Source organism: Neltuma alba, unplaced genomic scaffold (assembly GCF_004799145.2).
Source record: "Neltuma alba isolate B1F8T4 unplaced genomic scaffold, ASM479914v2 tig00011323_pilon, whole genome shotgun sequence".
Lineage (NCBI taxonomy): Eukaryota > Viridiplantae > Streptophyta > Magnoliopsida > Fabales > Fabaceae > Neltuma > Neltuma alba.
Window position 1 is genome coordinate 55,099 of NW_021636030.1, and position 20,485 is coordinate 75,583.

The 20,485-nt window shown below is 35.3% G+C and overlaps 1 protein-coding gene and 1 pseudogene across 1 annotated transcript; both read right to left on the reverse strand.

The window, feature by feature from the left end:
• Positions 1-330: 330 nt before the first annotated feature.
• Positions 331-7,219, reverse strand: LOC114711956 (protein STRUBBELIG-RECEPTOR FAMILY 7). The gene is made up of 16 exons (XM_028896396.1): positions 6,963-7,219; positions 5,733-5,862; positions 5,569-5,640; positions 5,424-5,489; positions 5,266-5,337; positions 5,102-5,173; positions 4,852-4,923; positions 4,699-4,764; positions 4,535-4,597; positions 4,122-4,438; positions 3,368-3,651; positions 2,907-3,178; positions 2,074-2,206; positions 1,475-1,611; positions 935-1,091; positions 331-716 (listed from the first exon to the last, which is right to left on the reverse strand). Exons 1-16 carry the CDS (start codon positions 7,057-7,059, stop codon positions 567-569), a joined length of 2,160 nt encoding a protein of 719 aa, XP_028752229.1. The 5' UTR covers positions 7,060-7,219; the 3' UTR covers positions 331-566.
• Positions 7,220-9,236: 2,017 nt separating this feature from the next.
• LOC114711957 (ATPase 10, plasma membrane-type-like) lies at positions 9,237-17,197 on the reverse strand (annotated as a pseudogene).
• Positions 17,198-20,485: the final 3,288 nt, after the last annotated feature.

Genomic DNA, 20,485 nt, shown 5'->3' on the forward strand with positions numbered 1-20,485 from the left:
AGAATAAATATAATATTTATTGTGATTAGAGCAAAATTGAGACTATCGATAAAATTTTGCATTCTTGACAATATTTATACACTTTATAAAATATAAAAATAGTATATTAAGTAATTATGCATATTTAATTGCAGAATTACCATTTAAATCTAATGAGCTAGTATTTTTTGTTAAATGAAATTAATGGTGTAAAGATAAAAAAATAAAAAAATACATTTCATAAACTTAAAAGGGTTAACTTAAAATTTAACTTAAACTTAGAGGAGTAAACGTAGATTTTAGCAATATTAAGATATAAAACCTTTTTTCGGCCGCGGGGCCCGGAAGAATGCAAAGAAAGCGGACCCCATGCTCACCGCCGCTATTTTGGGTTACGATGTTCGGTTAAATACATTGTGCATTACTGCTTAAGATCTAAATCCACATTAGCAGTAATTGTCTAACTGGCTAATCAAAGGGCAATCATTCCGCCGGAGAGTACTGCTAAGGATTATAAATAAATAACAGAAAAATTCCAACCACTTTTCCTACGATGCCGTTTTCTGACACAAGCCATTCTTTCCAATTTACATTTCTTGTGCTTCTGGGTTATCTCCTCGTTGGGATCCTCCGTCCGAGGATCCAAATGTTGTTCGCCTGCTCATGTTTGCACGTTGCACCAATCGGACCAATGCCTGAACCACTTCTGACATCGGTGGTCGGAATTCAGGCTCCGGCTGTCCAAAATTGGGATTAAAAAAAAAAATTCAGAATGCATTAACACATCCAAATCTTTATTGTTCTCAAAGGAACATACTTTAATGGTTGAGAACTAATGACCCCTCTCCAATCTCATGTTCAAGTTTCATTGCAGCAAGAATTCAAATAGATTTTGAAAAAGAAACGTAAAATTTACTCAGACCAGAAAAAATGTGGGACGCAACATCATACTAACCTGAACGCAGAGAGCGATAACATCAGCAAACCTGGAAAGAGACTTAACAGGGTAAAGACCTTCCAGTGCAGGATCAACCATTTTAGTCAGTGCATCAATATCATGAAGTTGTGGAGTTGCCCATCGAACTAGAGACTGCTCCAACCTCGGCCTTGAGCTGTTAGGAAATGTTTTGGAAAAAATCAGAAAAATGACAAGGCTGGCATTTCTTCCTTAATTTTTAAATTACTCAGATAACATAGGCTCTCAAATATTGAGTAAAGCAGCACTGGCAAATTAAAAACAAAATGCAAATTTTCTATTCCATTTCATGATAAGTGAACAACTGTAGTCTTGTAAAAGAATCTGACTTAAAGTTCATATAAAATTATGCACAAGTGTGTACTCACATCAATTATGTTGCTTCATAGGTCATAAAAAAATGCACGTGTGGCCTCCTTTATTACCCAAAATAAAAATTAAAAAAAAAAAAACACTTGTGTGCCACATGCAAGTGATCATGTGTAGAAATCTAGTCCGGTATGTGTATCCATTATTTACCTATCAAATGGTTTCCGTCCACTAAGGAGCTCCAACATGACAACTCCAAAGCTGTAGACATCACTCTTCAGAGTATACTGACCAGACAGGCCAACTTCAGGTGCCTCATATCCCGATCCAGCATTATGGTTTAATACCTGAACATGAAACACATTAGAAGACTTGCAGAAATTTTAATGTTCTGACTGATGTCCCTTTGTCACAGGAAAAGAAGCACTTTTCAGGAGCATTATTAACAACTCATCCATCCAATGGGATCAGTCGGCATGCAAGTTTTTCTCATTTCTTTTTTGGGTAAATCGCACAGCACCTGGTGATATTGTACCAATACTTGCATAGCTTACTTCTATTAAGAGATTCTTTCAAAAAAAATTAATCCTCAATTCCTTTGATCCCCAGTCAACTAGGACAATTAAAGAAGAACTAACAGTGAAATTGAAAACAGAAAAGTCTGGAAGAATGGAGAAAAATAGCCATGGCAAGAGCCTAGATCTATTTTGGCCACAAAAAAGGAGCCTGGATCTATCACAACTGAAAGAAACTTTTCACATATTTTAATAATAAAACCATTCATTTGGTTCGTAAAGCCCCAAAATCACCTGGTCGGCATTTGGAATATAGCTTGCCAATCCACTGTCAGAAAGATGAGGATTAAGCTCCGTATCAAGCAATATGTTGGTTGATTTAACATTTTTATGAACAACTGATGGTGAACAAACTTCATGCAGGTACCTGGAATAAAATTTTCAGCATGCAAAGTCAGTTTGTTTCAAGTCTCATTGCAAGCATTTTGATCATTTCCTGATGCTCAGTCCATGTTACCAAAAATTTAGCAACAAAACCAGTGGAAATTTTTTACTGCAAGCGAATGCCTTAATCCATTGGCATGTTCCTTTCCCTTCCTGTATGATAATTATGTAGACTTTTGCATTTACAGTGGACCAAAATAGAGCATGTTTCATTCTTTCAAAGTAATTCTTCCCTGTTCCAACATTTCCAGTCTTAAGTTCAAATATTGTAATTATACACCATCTTAGAAGAAGGGATGAAGAGTGATTTAAAACACGATATAAAACACAAAATAGAGAAATACTGAATCGAACCAATTTAGCTATATGGGTCAGCAAGTAACTTAGGCAAATTTTATGAAGACAGATTTATAGGAAAACTTTTTTTTTTTTTTCCCCTTTTGCCTGAAGATTTATAGGAAGACAATTTACCGCATAACGTGCCAGGATACCAGTCAATGATACATGCTTACATGCAAGTTAAGCAGGAAGCTAGGCATATTATATAACGCAGATAGAGAACTAGGAGAGAAATGAATTAGGAAGTTAAGGTTAAGAAGTGTCATGCAATGATGCACAATTTCCTCAGAAATGTTATAGCAGGATCTTCTAATCCCATATCCTATCATCAAGTAGCAACTTACTCCAAAGCACGTGCAGTTCCCAAAGCAATCTTGACACGGGAGTTCCATATTAATGGTTTGATATGTTCATCTGGCAAGTGAAGGAAGTCATGCAATGATCCACTTTTATGAAACTCATAGACCAGAAGATGTTGTCCATGCTCTGAACAATAACCAATGAGCTCTGTTACATTGGGATGGTGCAGCTGGGAGATATTTGAAACGACTTCAATAAAATCTTCAGACATATCATTAGGAAGGACAGATGAATCTATCTTCTTCACGGCAAGAACCTACCAATCCCAAAAAATAAAAGAAAATAATTAAATCCATTAATAACTTTTATTTATGACAACGGTAAATGTGACTGTATACTATTACGGAAAATAATGACCTGTGTGGCACTGAACTGTGGCATAAGGGTACCATATCGGTGCTGAAATTTAAAATGGAATTGCGAGAGAACAACAGGTGAGAAATACCTCTCCACCATCAAATTGAGCACGGTAAACACGCCCAAAAGATCCCTCACCAAGAAGGTGATCCATACTGAAGCTGCCAGTAGCAATCTGTAGATCTGCTACAGAATATAATGTTACATTTGCAGGAGCTGTTACAGTTTTCTTTACAATATCGGGCTTCTTTGAAAATTCATCTTCATCAAATGATTTGTGACGATCAATAGGTGGAGGTTTGAGATTGAATGAGGCAGAAGGAACAAAAGTCTTTGTGTCAGGTATAGAGGATGTTTGCACTGACTTCAATTCTGTATTACAGAAGATATATCAACTTCTGATGACCAAGTAACAAAATCAGCATAACTAAATCATCAATGTTAACTGCAAGCATCAATTTGGCAAAAACCATATTAGTTATGAGCCAGATATGGGCAAGTGATCCTAAACATCGTGAAAACTGAAGAAAACTAATTAGAAGGGGGAAAATCATAGAAAATTCTCCTTCAGTTTAATTGCTATATGATATCTGCACGGCATCAGGATCATATCCTCCCCTCGAAAGAAGAGTTGAGCTAATTGCTATTATCTTCTATTATAGAGCAAATTGTGCACCAAAATGACAGATAAGAAAGCAAAACTGAATACGAGGAGAATGGAGAGTATAATAATAACAGATGATCAAGGAATATGATCATTAAAGAAGCATAAAAATAATGACAGCCTGTAAATTGATAAGAATGAGAACATGCAAAACGCTGACGGTCAATAAATACGTTACCATGCACTTCATTTGATGCAAGAGGAGCAAAAGGCTGATTGTCAACATTTTCTATATCTGCAGATGGCTTCCTGGATCTCCTCTTCATCAGAAAGAATGCTACTATTGCTCCAACAATTAAAATGGAGATCACTATTCCTGCAATGCCACCACCTCCTATACCAGATTTTTTATCGTTGTCACTGGTATCAGCATTTGATGGGGTGTTTCTTCCACTGCCCCCACCAGTTTTGTGAGTCCGTGTGCTGCTAGTCGCAGGAGGTGTCCCAGGTGGGGGTGGGGGTGCAGGGCCTGAGCTCCATGCATTGCCATCCTTCCTGTCATTCAGTTTAATCAATTATAAAATACTGCAAGATTTACTAAAAAAGAAACATATTTTTATTTAGAAAACCTCTGATAATAGCAATGCTTACTGTAGGTTTATGTTTTTCAATTGATCTGGTATCCAACCTGTAAAATGATTGTTTTGCACATTCCTGAGAGCATATAAGAAAGTAAGTGTATCTGTTTTCAAGGAATTTCAATTAGATCAGGAAAGGACATTCCATCTACGTTATCTAAAACAAAAGAGACATACAGATTTTGAAGAGGCAGACCAGCAAGGACATCAATGGTGCCTGTAAACTGGTTATTTTGCAAATACCTGTACAAAAGCGAACAGGACAGACCGAAATGCTATGAACACCATGTAAATTATCAATGTAAAACATAAACAATTTTAGACATTTACATGGTGGTGATGCTTGAAAGTGAGGTGCAACTCTGAGGAAGGTCACCTGACAGAGAATTGAAAGAGAGATCCCTGCCAGAAGAGAATTTATTGTCACTATTCACTTGTTCCTCAAATGTCACCAAAACTTTAGAGTTTTCACCGGGTAATGTTCACATCATACAGCCCAAGACAATATCTTATATGTAACAAAAAACTAGCAACCATCCAGACGCATTTTACATAGTCGAAGGGCAGGAAGAAATCTCACAATGTGGAGAGTGAAGAAAGCTTTTGAAAGTTGACACTCAGTGCGCCCTGGAGTTGATTGTGACCAAGATTTCTACATTTTCCGGGAAAAAAATTTAAGAAAATCAGTTGCTGGCAAAAGGGATCAATAAGGAACAATCATGATAAATTGAGAAAAACACATACAGGTATGTAAGAGAAGTCATATCAGAAATAGAATAAGCTACTTCCCCAGTGAAGTTGTTGTTAGCAAGGTTTCTGGAAGTGAAGAAATATGATGTTAAAGTCACATTATCAGAATGGAAATAAAAGATAGTAGTAACCACTTGCATATAGAAACATACAATCGCTGCACATTTGGAGGAAGTTGATATGGTATGGTGCCTCCAAGATTATTATTACTCATGTCCCTGTAAAATTTAGATGGTCACGAGCAGCATAACATTGCATCAAAATTGAACACTAGATACACGAGACCATTATTCTTACAGGTTGATCACAGATGTCAAGGTTTGTAACTGGTAGCCTAGTGTTCCCGTTAGTCCAAGGCCAGGTAACTTGCTGATAAGAAGTAACAAAGACTAATCATAAAAAATCAGTGTGAACAAAAAGTTGTCATGTGATGTGAAGGCAATGAGAGAGTGAAACTTTACATCTCTGTGACTCGGTTGCCTGAGCAACTAATGCCCTTCCAGTGCTGTCCACATGCATCATCACCACTTGCAGGCCAACCTAGCTGGGATGGTGAATTCATGCTGCCAAACATTACCCTTAGAGCAGCAGCTGCATCAGACATTCAGATACACCAAGTTAGCAAACCTAAAATATGTACAAGAGAAATTCAAACCCTAGATTTTTAATGTTGGTGCTTATTTGTCCCCCGTGTCTACTTCACTCTTAAACAAAATAAACCTAATATGATAACATCATCCAGCAAAATATTAATAAGCATGAATGAGCTAATGAATGCCAAATTATCTGAGTTAGAAATGAGAAAATTTTCACAAAATCGAAGATTATTCTGTATTGGTCCCTCTGGGGAAAACATAGAACTCAGAAGTATTAGACTTTGGGTGCGAATCTTTCTTATAGATCTCTGTTTTTCCTTTATTATTTTTTTAAGCATTTGTCAACATATCATCAATTCGAACGCGAAACAAGAAGCACCGAAAATATTGAGTTCACTGGATAATAACTCCTATAAGATGAAAGGCAGCTACAGGCCATGGCGCACGGATGATAACAAGCACGAAGATTGAAGAATGAATTAGTTCTTGTGTCGTAACACCCAACGCCTAGAAATTGTTTTTCACCTACGGATTAGTACAACATTTCGAGGCCCACTCATCAGGCGAGGCAACTACAATTCAACTTCACTGAATAGGCACAGAAAAGTAAGCACACTTTAGCAGGAAATTACGTTACCAAAAACTTAGATATAGATTTACGTTATGCACTGAATGAGTTTTTCTAATGAAAGGGATGTTAGTGAAGAATCCAAAGAAACATGACTTGACATTATGATATAACACGCAGAGCATACAATTTAAAGATAATATAATCCCTTTAATTGTTGAAATCATTTGCATGGAGAGCAAGAGGCCACCGAACGCTTTGAAAGCCAGCAATCTAAATGAATAACGACCGTCCAAACAGTGAGTGTGATGATAGAAGTAAGGTGTGACACTCAACAGATCAGCTAGAATCAGTAGTGACTGACTCAGAAACCGAAACTCATGACAACCAAGAAAAGCAGGCAAAATGGAAGAGTTAAAGAAGAATCACTAGTGACAAATTTCACCGCAATGATACATCGAGTTACAAGGAACTCAGGAACTCATGAAAGGAGTGAACTAGCGAGTAAAGCCACTGAAGATACTAACCATCACTTGGATCCGTGTCGCCATTGATGGCAATGGGGATTAAACCCAGAACACAGATGCTGATGAACAGCACTACCAGCCTTCCATCCTCCAACATCTCTCTCTTTCTCTCACTTTCTCTCTGAATCAGTCTGTACCCACAAAACTTTCTAACCCAGAAAGCCAAAAGGGAAGGGCATGAAGCCCTTTTAGCCAATTCTTAAACTTTCCCACTGAATGAGGTTATGGGTTTATGGTTAGACATATAGCCATGGCCATGAAAAGCTGGAAAGCACGAATTGCCAGAAGAATCCAAAGCCACAGAAGTTTTACTTACTTTACTGCCACAGTATCAGTATATACTACCATATACGATACATATACATTTATTTTCTAATAATTAAGGGGAAAAATTATAGACATTGGTTGTGTGACCACTGCATCCCTGGTTATCTTTTACGTTTTGGACTTTCTTCCCTCCTGTAGCTTTCACGGGCATGAATGAATGACACGTGAGTTTTATCTCAAAGATTATATACCGTGGGATAGATTCCATAACCATCTTCGTGGTTTTCTTCCTGGTCAAACGAGCTAAATAGCCCACGCGTTTTTTGGCAAACTAAAAAAAGAAAGTATAGTAATTTATTACTTATTTGTTCCTTTTAAGAAAAACATGACTGAGGATCACGAAAACAAACTTTGAAATGGTATGCCTAGTGCCTTCTTCTTACTTTTATTTTATTGGCTACTCTTTTTAGATTTTTTGTGCCTAAAACCAAATAGACATTATTAATTAATCTAGTCTGTAATACTGTTGGATTCTTTCATTACTAACTCAATCTAGTCTGTATTTATTGGTTAAACTTGATCGCATGAGCTTATAATAAAATTTCTAAAATTTATTTAGCCTTAAATCATACCTTCCTCCTAATTACAAGGCAAAGTTTTTAGACCTTGTTTAGTCTTAAATATAAAGTAAAAACGTGGTAGTTAAATTTCTTTTTTTTTTGTTTTAAATATTATCCCTCCTCACTTGCACAAAATTGTTGTTAGTTAACTTTAGTAAAAGACAAAATTATAAATGATCACTTTTTAAAATTGAAAAAATAATTAACTTTGTCTTATAATTAGACCACATATACGGTAAAAGCATTGAAATCTAGCAACTTAGATTCTCTGCATTTTTTATGCATTGATCAGGATAAAAATGAAAAATTAAAATGCGAAAAACTCACCAAGTTACTTGTTAATCGTTTTAAGTTTTTTTGGCCAACTTTATTCATCCTTAAATTTAGATCGAATATTATTAAAAAGCTCTTTATATTTGTGTATATATATTGACCGAACCTCATATTTACGGTGGAAATTAAAATAAAAAAGTTTTAAAAGAAGGATCGCCACACCAAACCACATAGTAGGGTTCATTTGAAGTCACTGGGGGCAATGGACAAAAAAGATCAAATACATTGGAGGTTGGTATGAATGCAAAAACTTTTCTTATCCTTCTTTAAGAATGCGGAATAATTGAAGCTTCACTTTTGTGTAAATTATGAAATTATGAATATTAATAATAATGGCGAAATTATATTTTAAAAAATGATGGGGGCCACATCACCTACCTCTAAATCCCACTTGCCTTTCCAAAATATGCCTTTTGCAGAATTGCAGTGTCGGTCGCCTTGCTTTTGTCGTTTTTCTGTTTTTTATTTATTCATTTTATAAGGAAAAATCTTTAAAAAATAACTGTTGAATTTTAAAATTTTAAATTAAGAATTATTATAAAATACGTTGTCATTTGTTTTTTAAATATAGTCATTTATTTTGAGTGTAACAATTAATACTGATTTAAAATTTTAAAATTCTACATATTTTTTTAGAATTTTTTCCCAAAAAAAAAAACTCGTGCTTACTGGAATTTCCGTCAGTGAACTTGGCAGTGTGGAGAAGCAGAGTGACAGAATTTAACAATCCTCCTCCAATCATATATATACTCCTCCTCCGGTCTTTAATATAAAACCCATTTAACTAATTTGATTAGATTAAGGAAGTTAGGTAAGTTAGTTAATTATAAGAAAAATGACACATTTTTTCTAAAACACCATAATTATCTTTCTTAATACCCATTCTTCCTCTTCTATTTGATTATAGTTGATGAAGTATCCGTAGGGGTAATTTAGAGAAAACTGATAAATATGATAAATGGATCTTATATTTAGGACCAAAACCAATTCAAGAATTAGGTCCTATATTAAGTACCGGAAAAGTACTTAACTAAATAAGCATGCCATGAAGCCCAAAAAAAAAAAAGCTCACTGCTCACTCTGTTATGATTTATTAATGAAAATTACAAGAATCTTATTAGTCCCCAATGGCATAGAAAGATGAGCAGAGGCTTGTCTCTATAGAAGAGGAAGAAGAAGATCCCTTTGTGGTCTTCGGTACCGTGAAATCAATTCTCTTTGATTAGGAATAATGAAATGAAATACCAAAACTCGCCACACAAACTGAAAATTTTGGTTCCTGATTAAGCTTGGAGTTGTTGTGCTGGCTTTCACACTGTGTGCGCTGATTGAAGAACACTCCGGTCCAAGTTCTTGAGTCTCAAAACAGACTCTACATGTCCTCTCAAAGTGTGTAATTCTCCCAGCCTGCTCAGTTTCACACCATTTTTGTTCAGAATTCGCATTGTTTATGAATATTGAATCAAGCAATGCAAATTGAGGGAAGACAGATCTATTTTAGCTCTTGAAAGTTGATATCTTTCTCTGTTAGAACCTGGAAGAGAAAATGTTGGGGGAGAAAAGAAAAGGTACCTGGCGATTTCAGCACGTCTCCTGGCTTGTTCAGCAATCAAAGAAGATCGCCTTCCGATTCCATTATTCACTTCTAAGCCTACGCTCAATACTCCTTGTAAGCTTCTCTGAGAAACAATCCATTGTGCAGCCCTGTCTTCTTTCCCATAGTCTTTCTTAGAACTAAAAGCAGTCTGTTTATAGACAAATTAGGGTTTGTTTAGTCCATTGAACCTGAAACTGAATAGCTCAAACAAAAGATACATTATTATTGTCAGGTACTAACCTTTCTGTCAAATACCAGATTCCAGGCTTGGCCACTCAAAATGTAGCGAATTGTGAACTTGATAATGTCCAAAGGTATATAAAAGATCAAACTGTATAACCATATAACACCAGCCCATCCCCATCCAATGCCTGTAATTTTAGCAAAGCTGATATGTGCATACACAGCTATTAAGGTGGCCACCTGGTTAACATCAAAATGAAACCTATCATAGATAACTAGAGTTTTTCTTGATTTTCTAATCAAATTAATGATTTTTTTTTTTTTTTTGGGGGGGGGGTGTTTTCTTTTGTGTTGAAAATATTTGTAGGTCCAATACTGAAGGTTAGACATATGCATTACTGGAAAACTCAGCACTTTCAAATTCCTTGGAGTAGGTTTAAATATTTGCGTGAGTGAGATTACCAGTTGAGCTACAACAAAGGCACACATCAAGAGGCCTCCAGGTCTCTCTAGATATGACCATCCTTGACTTCGTGTTACAAAAATCAAAGCCTGGCTGATGATACTGACTTGAAGATATACAGCAGATGAAACTTTCTCACTGTCACTGGATATAGAGGCTACATGGAAGCGTGTCTGCAGGAGGGGGAAAAAAGATTACTTGGTCTAAACTATGAATCTTTTGGCTTGGCATGATAGCAGCACAATGATGGCTAGCAAAGAAAAGAAACACAAAAGTATTACCTCAAAGAAAGTGGTGTGCACTACGGCCCAGTAGAAAAGAACAGTAATCAAGGCAAGGTAAGTCCCAATAACCACTCCAGTTGCAAATATCTCTGGCAGCTTCCAACTGTCAGGAGTCGGTGATGGCTTTACGCGATCTTTGGATATGGTCATAATAGTCCCTAAATGCAGACACTTCTTTGAGTACAAACCTTACATGTAAATGATTTTCTTTGTTCTGATTGTTCAGTTATTTTGTTTCTCTCTGATTTTGGAGAAAAATTAGCGCTTTGAATTATGACTATTCAAAGTCGGGGATCATAAAAAACAGATCTTATGAAACAGTTCTGCAATTTTCTTCTATATTATCCAGATGGAAAGAATGGATGGACAAATATTTTAATTTTAATAATACTAAAGATAAAGATGATATATACAACTTACGGCTGACATTAGTAAACATTTGAGTTGTTAATGCTTGAAAGTAGAAATTTGCTCATAATGAGCTATCGTATAGTGGAAATGCTGTGAAAACAAGGAAAATCTGGTTTGTCATTTTCAGTTTCCATATGGCCTTTCTTTATCCTTTTTTTTTTTTCCGGTGAAGATATGCTCTTTCTCTATCTTGCCAATTATTATTTCTGCTTGAAAGGGAGAGGGGGGGGGGGGACTGCAGGGTATACGTTATGAACCCTTACCATCATTCAGTATGGCGATGATCAGGACCATGAAAGGTGGAAAATCATACTCCCAAATCAATGCCAGAAGCATAAAACCAAGCTGTAAGAAACATAATGTATGAATTTCCAAACAAACCCACGTTGGATAGAAGTTCAAGGAAAATGACACTAATATAGAGGCGATGAAACTTATCTTACCACTATCCGAATGGTTATGGAGACTGCATATATCTGCATTTAAATGAGCCATCAGTGTTACACCGAGTCAGAACAAAAGCTAGCCAAAAAAACAAAAAAAATCAAATCGGTTGCATGCTTTCCAGCTTGATGTTATATATAATATATAGAAGCAGTATGGTATAGTTGATCCGCGATGATATAAAGCAGAAGAGGAAGATGGACACTTAACTGTATAATTTTTCATTCTTTGAAATATAGCTCGGCTAGTTAACACAGCACTGATAATAACACTTAAACCGGGCTCAGTTAAAACTAATCAGCAGCACTTCTCGCAGCATCAGTTGCATCTGACACAGCAATCCCAATGTCTGCTTTCTTTAAAGCCGGAGCATCATTTACACCATCTCCAGTCATTCCAACTACGTGCTTCTTTTCTTGTAAAATTTTCACAATTTCGTACTTGTGTTCTGCGAGTATGGCAAGAGTAAAAAAAAAAAAAAAATCAGTGGATGGTCTGTGTAATATTACAACCTGGATTTTGATTGTTCTTCAAAGTCACTGAAGCTCTGTAAATTATTCAAATTTTTTGGTGTATGGTTTCCTGTTAAACTAATTTTTCTCTTTAGTATTTTGATATAAATGAGAACAAAGGAAAGATAATAGTGAAATATTAGGATGAAGTACCGGAAATACACCAGCAAATCCATCTGCCTTTTCAATGAGCTCGTCTACTGGGAGGGCTTCATTTTCATCTTTGTCACGGCCCAACAATGATGAAGAAGGGTACATGTTTGTCCCCATACCAAGTCTTCGGCCTGTCTCTTTTGCAATGGCCAGCTGATCCCCTGCATTCACACATGTAATCTGGTTTAATTGTCCTTCAAACTCGTCAATGATTTCCTATGTGAGAAGTAAACAAAATTTTCTGATGTATGTGATCATTTATTCTAACTTCCAAGATGGTAAGAATCAATTTTCTCAACGGTAATGTTGTTACAGTTCCCGAATTGATATTAATCTTTATGGAGATGAAAACAAAGAGATGGAAGAAGAATTATCTTTACTAGTCCTAAATCAGAATTTATTAACAAATGATTGCCTCAATGATGACCAACAACACAGAAGACTCAAAGTTACCTTGCAGGTAGAGAAACGGAATAGCAACAACACAGGCTTTTATAGAACTAGAAACACTATACATCCCTTAATATGTTGTAAGACTTTCATATTTACCTGTAATCATCTTAACATTGACTCCGAGGTTAAGTGCTCTACGTATAGTCTCAGCACTATCATGTCTTGGAGGATCAAACAAGGGGAGCAGCCCGCAAAAGGTCCAAGGACCTCCGGGACTCTCCTTGGACTTTTCAGGAACCTCCTGAAAAGGTTATCATAGAATTTTGCTCAATATGGAAATAAAATGATGTTAAGAAATGGCCTAAATCATATGATTACGATGTGGGATTGCAGAATTTCTCTCTATTAATGACAAATTGATACCCTTTCGCTTCAATGCATTGTGAATTCAGTCGGACGGGAAAAGATAGAGGAGGATAGGTAAGATGCTGAACCTGGAAGGCAACTGCAAGAGATCGCAAGCCCCTTTCAGCATATTTGTCAATGATGGCATGAACTTTTCCGGCAATCTCATCTCTCTCTTGGCACATAGTTAGAATCTGATATTCAAGAAACAATATAAAGAGTGAAGGTGTAATGCAAAACCCAGGTTTGAAGAGGACTTTTTTGGTAAGACGTTAGGAGCATGCTTAGCCGGGGATAGGGACTAATATTTCCTAGATAGAACTTTACCAAATAGGTTTGCTTCATACATAAAAGATAATAATCAAATCCCCTGCCAATTATTTAACGGGCGAGAATCCATAACACTCATGCAAATTTGAGTTATCATCTCATGTTATTATGATAACTCAAATTGAAACTTCTAAATTTGATGACCTAGATCCTTCTTTTCTGCATTGGGGATAATTGTATATTGTATTCATCAAAATAAAATTTAATCTCTTTTAATTTTCATACCTGTTCAGGAGCTCCTTTGCTGGCCCTATACCAGTTGCCTTCAAAATCAATATATGTAATGGCAGTACGTTTGTCTACGGGATTGAATGGTAGAAAATGAACTTCAGTGATGTTAGCACGTGCCTGTGGAGGAAAGAAAATTTTTTTTTCTTCTCTTAGTACTAGCCCATGCCAAAAGCAGGGTTGAAAACTTGCCTCATCAAAATAACATGAGCATCTATACCTCCCTTGGATCAGCTAGCATATTAACAATGGCAGCATCAATGGCATCCTGGTTTTCCATCCTAGCTGCTCTGGCTGCTAGTAGGACAACCGTATCTTTGTCCATGTTGCTGTTGAAGACCTATTCAATATCACAGAAGCGAGGTTCTATAAGGAATACAAGCAAAAATCAGAACCGTCTAAGTATCCATCATCTGTACACTTGGTACTAAAATCTGTAGCTTCTATTGGACAGTTTTATGTACCTCTACAAGGTTTCGGTCAACAGTAAGACGATTCAGGGTAAGAGTTCCAGTCTTATCACTGCAGAGTACATCCATACCTGCCATCTCTTCAATTGCTGTCATTCTCTTTGTGATGGCTCCCTTAATAAGAAAAACATTGTCAGCAAACAGATATGCTTTTGTGCATTAAATTTAAACATAGCATATGATTTATGGCGTGTTCTTCAATAATGAGGACAAAATATTAACTTCATCAAATTCAGTTGGGTCTTGGTGAAAATCATATAATAGTGGAAAATGAATTTGACCTCAAATCTGACTGTCACTGGTTAATGGTTAATATAGTAAAAAGTCACACCTGCTGTGAAAGTCGATGAGAGCCAATTGCAAGCGTCACAGATAGGACTGTTGGCATGGCTATGGGAATTCCTCCAATTAAGAGAACAAGAAGGTTGTTGATTCCATCCCTATATGAACGTTTCTCTATAGGATACATTACTACGAGTTCAATAATCATCCCTACAGCTATAGAGCAAATGCAGAAGTTCCCAATTGAGGTTAGGACCTGCAGATAAGTAGTCAATAACAGAGTTAAACTATTAAACCATTTATAGAATTGACGAATATATGAACATTCTTTATCGAGTGAGCGTTATCAGATAACCACGCTAAAGGATTTTCTAAAAGTCACCTTTTGAAAATGTCCAACAACTATAGTACTATCAACTAAATGTGCTGCCTTTCCAAAAAAGGTGTGAACTCCTGTTGCAATGACTACAGCTTCAATCTCTCCATGCTTACATGTTGAGCCAGAAAAGACTTCGTCTCCTTTCTTCTTGGTTACAGGCAATGACTCTCCTGTGAGAGCTGACTGCAGAGAACTATCTTAAGTCAAAAACCAAGATAACTATTGACTCCATCTTGACCAATAAAAAATAGGTTGATCGGGATGCATGGGAAATCAGTGAAGCAAAGAATCGAAAGATTTTGTTCTAAGTTTAACAGACACTTGCCTGGTCAATTTTTAGAGGGTCTCCTTCAAGAAGCCGAGCATCAGCTGGAACGATATCTCCCAGTTTTATGCTGATTATATCTCCAGGTACTAAAATAGTTGCATCTTGCTCTTGCCACTGACCATCTCTCAGAACCTGGATATTTGGATGTTAGAGAACTCCGGTACTTTTTGTTCAAGGAAGGGAAATTTCAGCAGTTGTAAAATTTATTGACCATTTGACCGGGTATCATAAAGTACTTCTATCTTGTGCGGGATTTTGAAACAAAATACTAATATCAGGCCCAAAAGAAAAAACGGAACACTGCATGAACAAGGAACTTCTTGAAGTTCTGCATAATTCTAGAACATTTTAACTCATTCAACAAGTTATGTTCACTGTGAAGAAAGAGAACACAGGTAATGGGTTTGAGGATTATTGAAAAAGAGGCACACCTTCGTTTTTGGAGCCAAGTGAGCCATCAATGCAGCTGCTGCATTTCCAGCATTATTCTCTTCAATAAAACTAATGGTGGAGTTTATGAGCAGTAGGCACACAATCCCTACAAAGTCCTGCCAGTCAGGACCCTCCCCCTGAAATATCACCCAAATAAAGAAATAAGGAAACAGTTCACCAAAAAAGAAAAAAAAAAAGATGAGAAAAGATTGCAGAACATGAATTATGTTATTTACTCACTCCCCCATTGGCAAGAGCAATTGCCATTATAGCAGCTGCTTCCATAACCCATGATAGAGGGTTCCACATGAAACTCAGAAACTTCAATATTTTATTTTCCTGCATCAATATTTGCAGGTGAGGTTATTTCAGTAAAGTGCATGATGATGCTAGAACAATGAGATTCTTCTGTTGTCTCCTCATAGAAAATACCACTGAAGCAATATACAACAGATTGAAACTTCTCAATCCAATATTCAACAGTGACTTTCATAAACCAAAATGTCATTGGAGAGAAGAACTAATTGTAAACTCTTGCGCCTTAATGTTTGAGGGGAGGTAAAGTACTGAATTGTCTATATATTTCCTCTGCAATAACTAATGATACTCTGTTTTACAAAGTATGACACATACTAAAGTATCGTGGAAACTTTTTCCCCCGGGAACTATTAGTTGTATCATAACATGACCTCTTTTTGCAGTGTTCATGTTTGACAATTAGAGACATGTAATATCTTCTTCAGATTTTATATCATGGAATTAGGAGGGGAAAAAATCTGCTATCTTCATGAAGCGACTTCTTACAGGCTTCTCTTCAAGCTTGTTTTGGCCAAATATCTCCAGTCTGGCTTCAGCATCATCAGATGAAAGTCCTCCTGGCGATGTTTTCAGCTGCTCAAAAACTTCTTCCAATGGTATGCGTTCCTGACCAACAGTCACTCAAACATGTTATTCTTCTGTACAGGATGAAACTGAAAAGTACGATAAATATGACCTGAATCTTGATTCAAGGTCAGCCTTGGTTGTGAAACTTACCAAATCGACACCTTCTCGACTGAAATTCTCTGGGTCAAGCAAAGGCTTATCCAATCCCTCAGCCATTCTACAGATACATCATATAGTAAGAGATGTATATATATACATATATATGAAAGCAAATGCCGGTATTCCACCATTACTTAATCCATGTAAACTGTATCAATGAGGGAGAAAAAACATACACTTGGGGATCATGCTCAAATCGATCTTAAACAGTAAACTCATTGACACAAAGTTCACTGTTTTTTATGCTTTTATTTGATTAAAAACATATCAGTCTACAACTCTTAAGAAGCATCACCATATCCTTACGAACACTGGTACAATAAGAAGTGAACTAAGGCTTTACAAGTCTTAATTAATATACTTATTTAGTGCATAAATATCTTCCAAACTTGCATAAAAAGTAGTGAACTAAAGCTGCAACACACACACACACTTCCTTCTGCCATTTCTATATTTCCCCTGGCATGGATATTCAGAGATAAACCTTTCTGGGTTTGTGTCAAGTTTGACAGAGTAGAGCAAAAGCACAAAAGTACTTACTTGGAGGGAAAGTAAGAGAAGCCAGAAGAGAAGTAAAGCAGAAGAGCACCTCTCCTTGACCTCCTTCTCTTTTTCAGTGAAAGAGGTTAGAGGCAGAGTGTGGTATTGAGAATAGGAAGGTGAGGAAGCGAGAATGGCAAGAAGAAGGAGAAGATAACGAGGATGACGGGGGTGGGCCATGAATTAAAAAGGGGGTGCTATTGATTTGGTAGCTGAGACTGTTGGTTATCACCAGTCGCAAAAGAGAACGGATGATCGGTTTCTAATTACGTTGTTGATTGTCGAGTGCTGCATGTTTGGATGTTGGAGGCGCCACATTTCAGGCACGCTTAGATTTTTAGGTTGACGCCAAGGAAAGACCGTTCCGCTTAACTAACTTTCAAAACTCGAACCTTTTCAACGCACCAACCTAACGTTCTCTATTTTCACAATCCTACTCGTGCTTCCATTCATGTGCCTCCTCAGCCATTATATTTTATTTATTAAGTATCGTCTTAATATAAAATTTATTTTGTAATATAAATTACATTTTAAAATAAATTTTATATTTAGAACTGGGGGAAAGTATTAACTATGTTTCATTTTGATTCCATCAAAGTTTCAGCTTAATATATGTATTTTTCTTTTAAAAAAATTAATTAAAGAGATTTCAAAGTCAATAATAATCACACTAACTCCTCTCTTGTTTGGCTCAAAATTAATTTATCTATATTTGGATTAGCTTTTCAGAACTAATTTTACAGTGTTGGAAATAAGCACATGAGAAGAATTTTATCTTGAATTGCATGAAAAAAAATACCGTGTCATTAAATAATTTTTGGGGACACTTTGACTAGATGGGATTATTTTAGTAGGTTAGGTGTTTTATTTAAAAGAATATTTTTACATTTAAGGGGAGAACTCTCCGTATATTAATTCCTTGTAGGACAAAATTATTTAAAATTAGCCAATTGAAATGGGCACTAAGGGGAAAAAAAGAAGGTAAGTGGAGGAAAAGACAGGCAAATCCAAATACACCAATTGATCTCAAACGACTAATGTAAGTTCATTCATGTCAATCACCCATCTGTGTGAGTGAGATCTATCATTCCACCAGAAAGGGGGGGCCAAGCATTTACATGTTTGACTGTATGTGTAAAGCGCGCGGACGCACCCACTTTTCGTTGATTCGTTCGATTATGACACGTGGGAAAAAAAGTTGGATTTAAGTCTTATTTCTTTATTCACTTAAACTAATTTTAAAATAACACGGAATTGTTTTATGCAGAGAACATCAATCATCATCAATCAATAAGTTATATCTTTAAAAATATGTAATACCCTATTCATTTAAAAAATGGGGGTGCTATGATATTATGATATGTCAGTATATTTAATTAATCATATTTCAATTACATCTTAATTGAGATTTAAATATATTGAATTAAATGAGAGAACATTATAAATTAACTATCAACTATTATCATTGTTAACTATATTCTTAAAAATTTGTAATACTTAATTCATTTAAAAATAGATATAGTATGACATTATGATATCTAAATATATTTAATTAATGAGATTCAAATAACATTTTGATTGAAATTTGAATATATTAATTAAATGGAAAACATTATAAACAAATGGAATTTCAATCGCAGGGTCAAACGAAAAAATTAATAATTAATTTTGAATTTAAATAATATTTTAATTAGGATTTGTATATATTGAACTAAATGTGAAGCATCATAATTAAACAGTATATCAATTGGAGGTTTAAATGAAGAAATAATTAATTAACTTCAAATTTTTATTTATTTCTCCTAAATTTTGCGTTTCTAATTTAAATTCTATTTGAATGAATAAAAAAACCATACCCATATAAAAAGTAAATTTTGAGCTACCATAAATAATGTGATTTATTATAATTTTAAATCTAATCAAATATGTTAATTTGTGTAGAGTATGAGAGAGAAATTTCTAGTGTTCCTTCTAAATTTGTGTCCGGTCCTGAATTGGTGAGTTTGTGAATATTTTTTTTGTGGTTTTGTCTTGTGTTATATGACACGTGGGAAGTGCGGCAACACATACTTTCCTGTCACTTTTGCGCTTGAAATGAAATGAAGTTTGCCGTTCAACAAAACAGTGGGATTTAAGTCTTATTTCTTTATTCATTTAAACTAATTTTAAAACAACATTGAATTGTTTTATGTAGAGAACATTATCTTTTTAAATTTGTGTCTGGTCCTAGATTGATAACTTTGTGGATATTTTTTTTGTGGTTTTGTCTTGTGTTATTCTACCAAATCATACATGAAAAGCATCTAGTGAGGTATAACTGTAGATAAATTATGGCTTATTTGCTTGACTACAATATTTTGTAATTTTATTTTTTTGGATGTGAATAACAAGTTTTATCATTTTTCAAATGTACTATTTTTAGAATAGTTATCTAAGTAGATTTTTTTTGTGTTTTTATTTCCAAAACTTGTCCAAAATTGGAAAAAAAAAAAAAAAATCAAATATCTTTCTATCTTTCATCATTTGCACTTCAAAAGAGATTAGTCTCTACAGTTAACAATGAATACTGTCTCACCAAATAACAATTTTTGAAAATTGTCCTAACTTTTAATATTTAAATCATAATATTAAAATATGCCCATAAGTATTGAGAGTCTATGTTCCAGACAACTGAATTAAAAATGGGAAAAATAGTGCGGTCCTCAGTGCAAGCTGAGACAAGAAAGTGAGAGGAACTTGCCCAGATGCCCTCCGTGGTGGTCTATATAAATGCCGCATGCAAGACTTGAGATAGGCTTCTATGCTAATACTTTCAGAATCGGATGCTATGTGGCCCAACAGAGGAGTAAGGGAGAGAGACTGCGGCTCTTTTGCTATCAATGTAGAAATGTCTTATTACTGTCTCTTGTTTTAATTATAAGATTTTATTTATAGTTTATAAATAAGATATTTTTTGATCTTTAATATAAAACTTATTAAACTAATTTGATTAGATTAAGAAAGTTAGGTAAGTTAGTTAATTATAAGAAACGTGACACGTTTTTTTTAAATATACCATCATCTTTTTTAATACCCCATTATTCTTTTACTTGATTATAGTTGAAGGAGTATCCATAAGGGTAATTTAGAGAAAACTGATAAATATGAAAAATAAATTTTATATTCAGGACTAAAACCAACTCAACAATTAAGTCTTATATTAAGGACCGAAAGAGTATTATAAATAAGACCGGAGGTAGTATATTAAGTCGAGGTAAAACTCCCCTCAACTATTTATAACAAATTCTAAATCAACTCTATTTTTATAGCGAGGAGGATACTGTGTGACCGTAAGTCAAAAGCAGAGAACAATATCCTTCGAGGTAGTTAAGCGAAATGCAAGAAAGAGAGAGACTCCTTGCTAAATTTGCATATTATAGGAAATA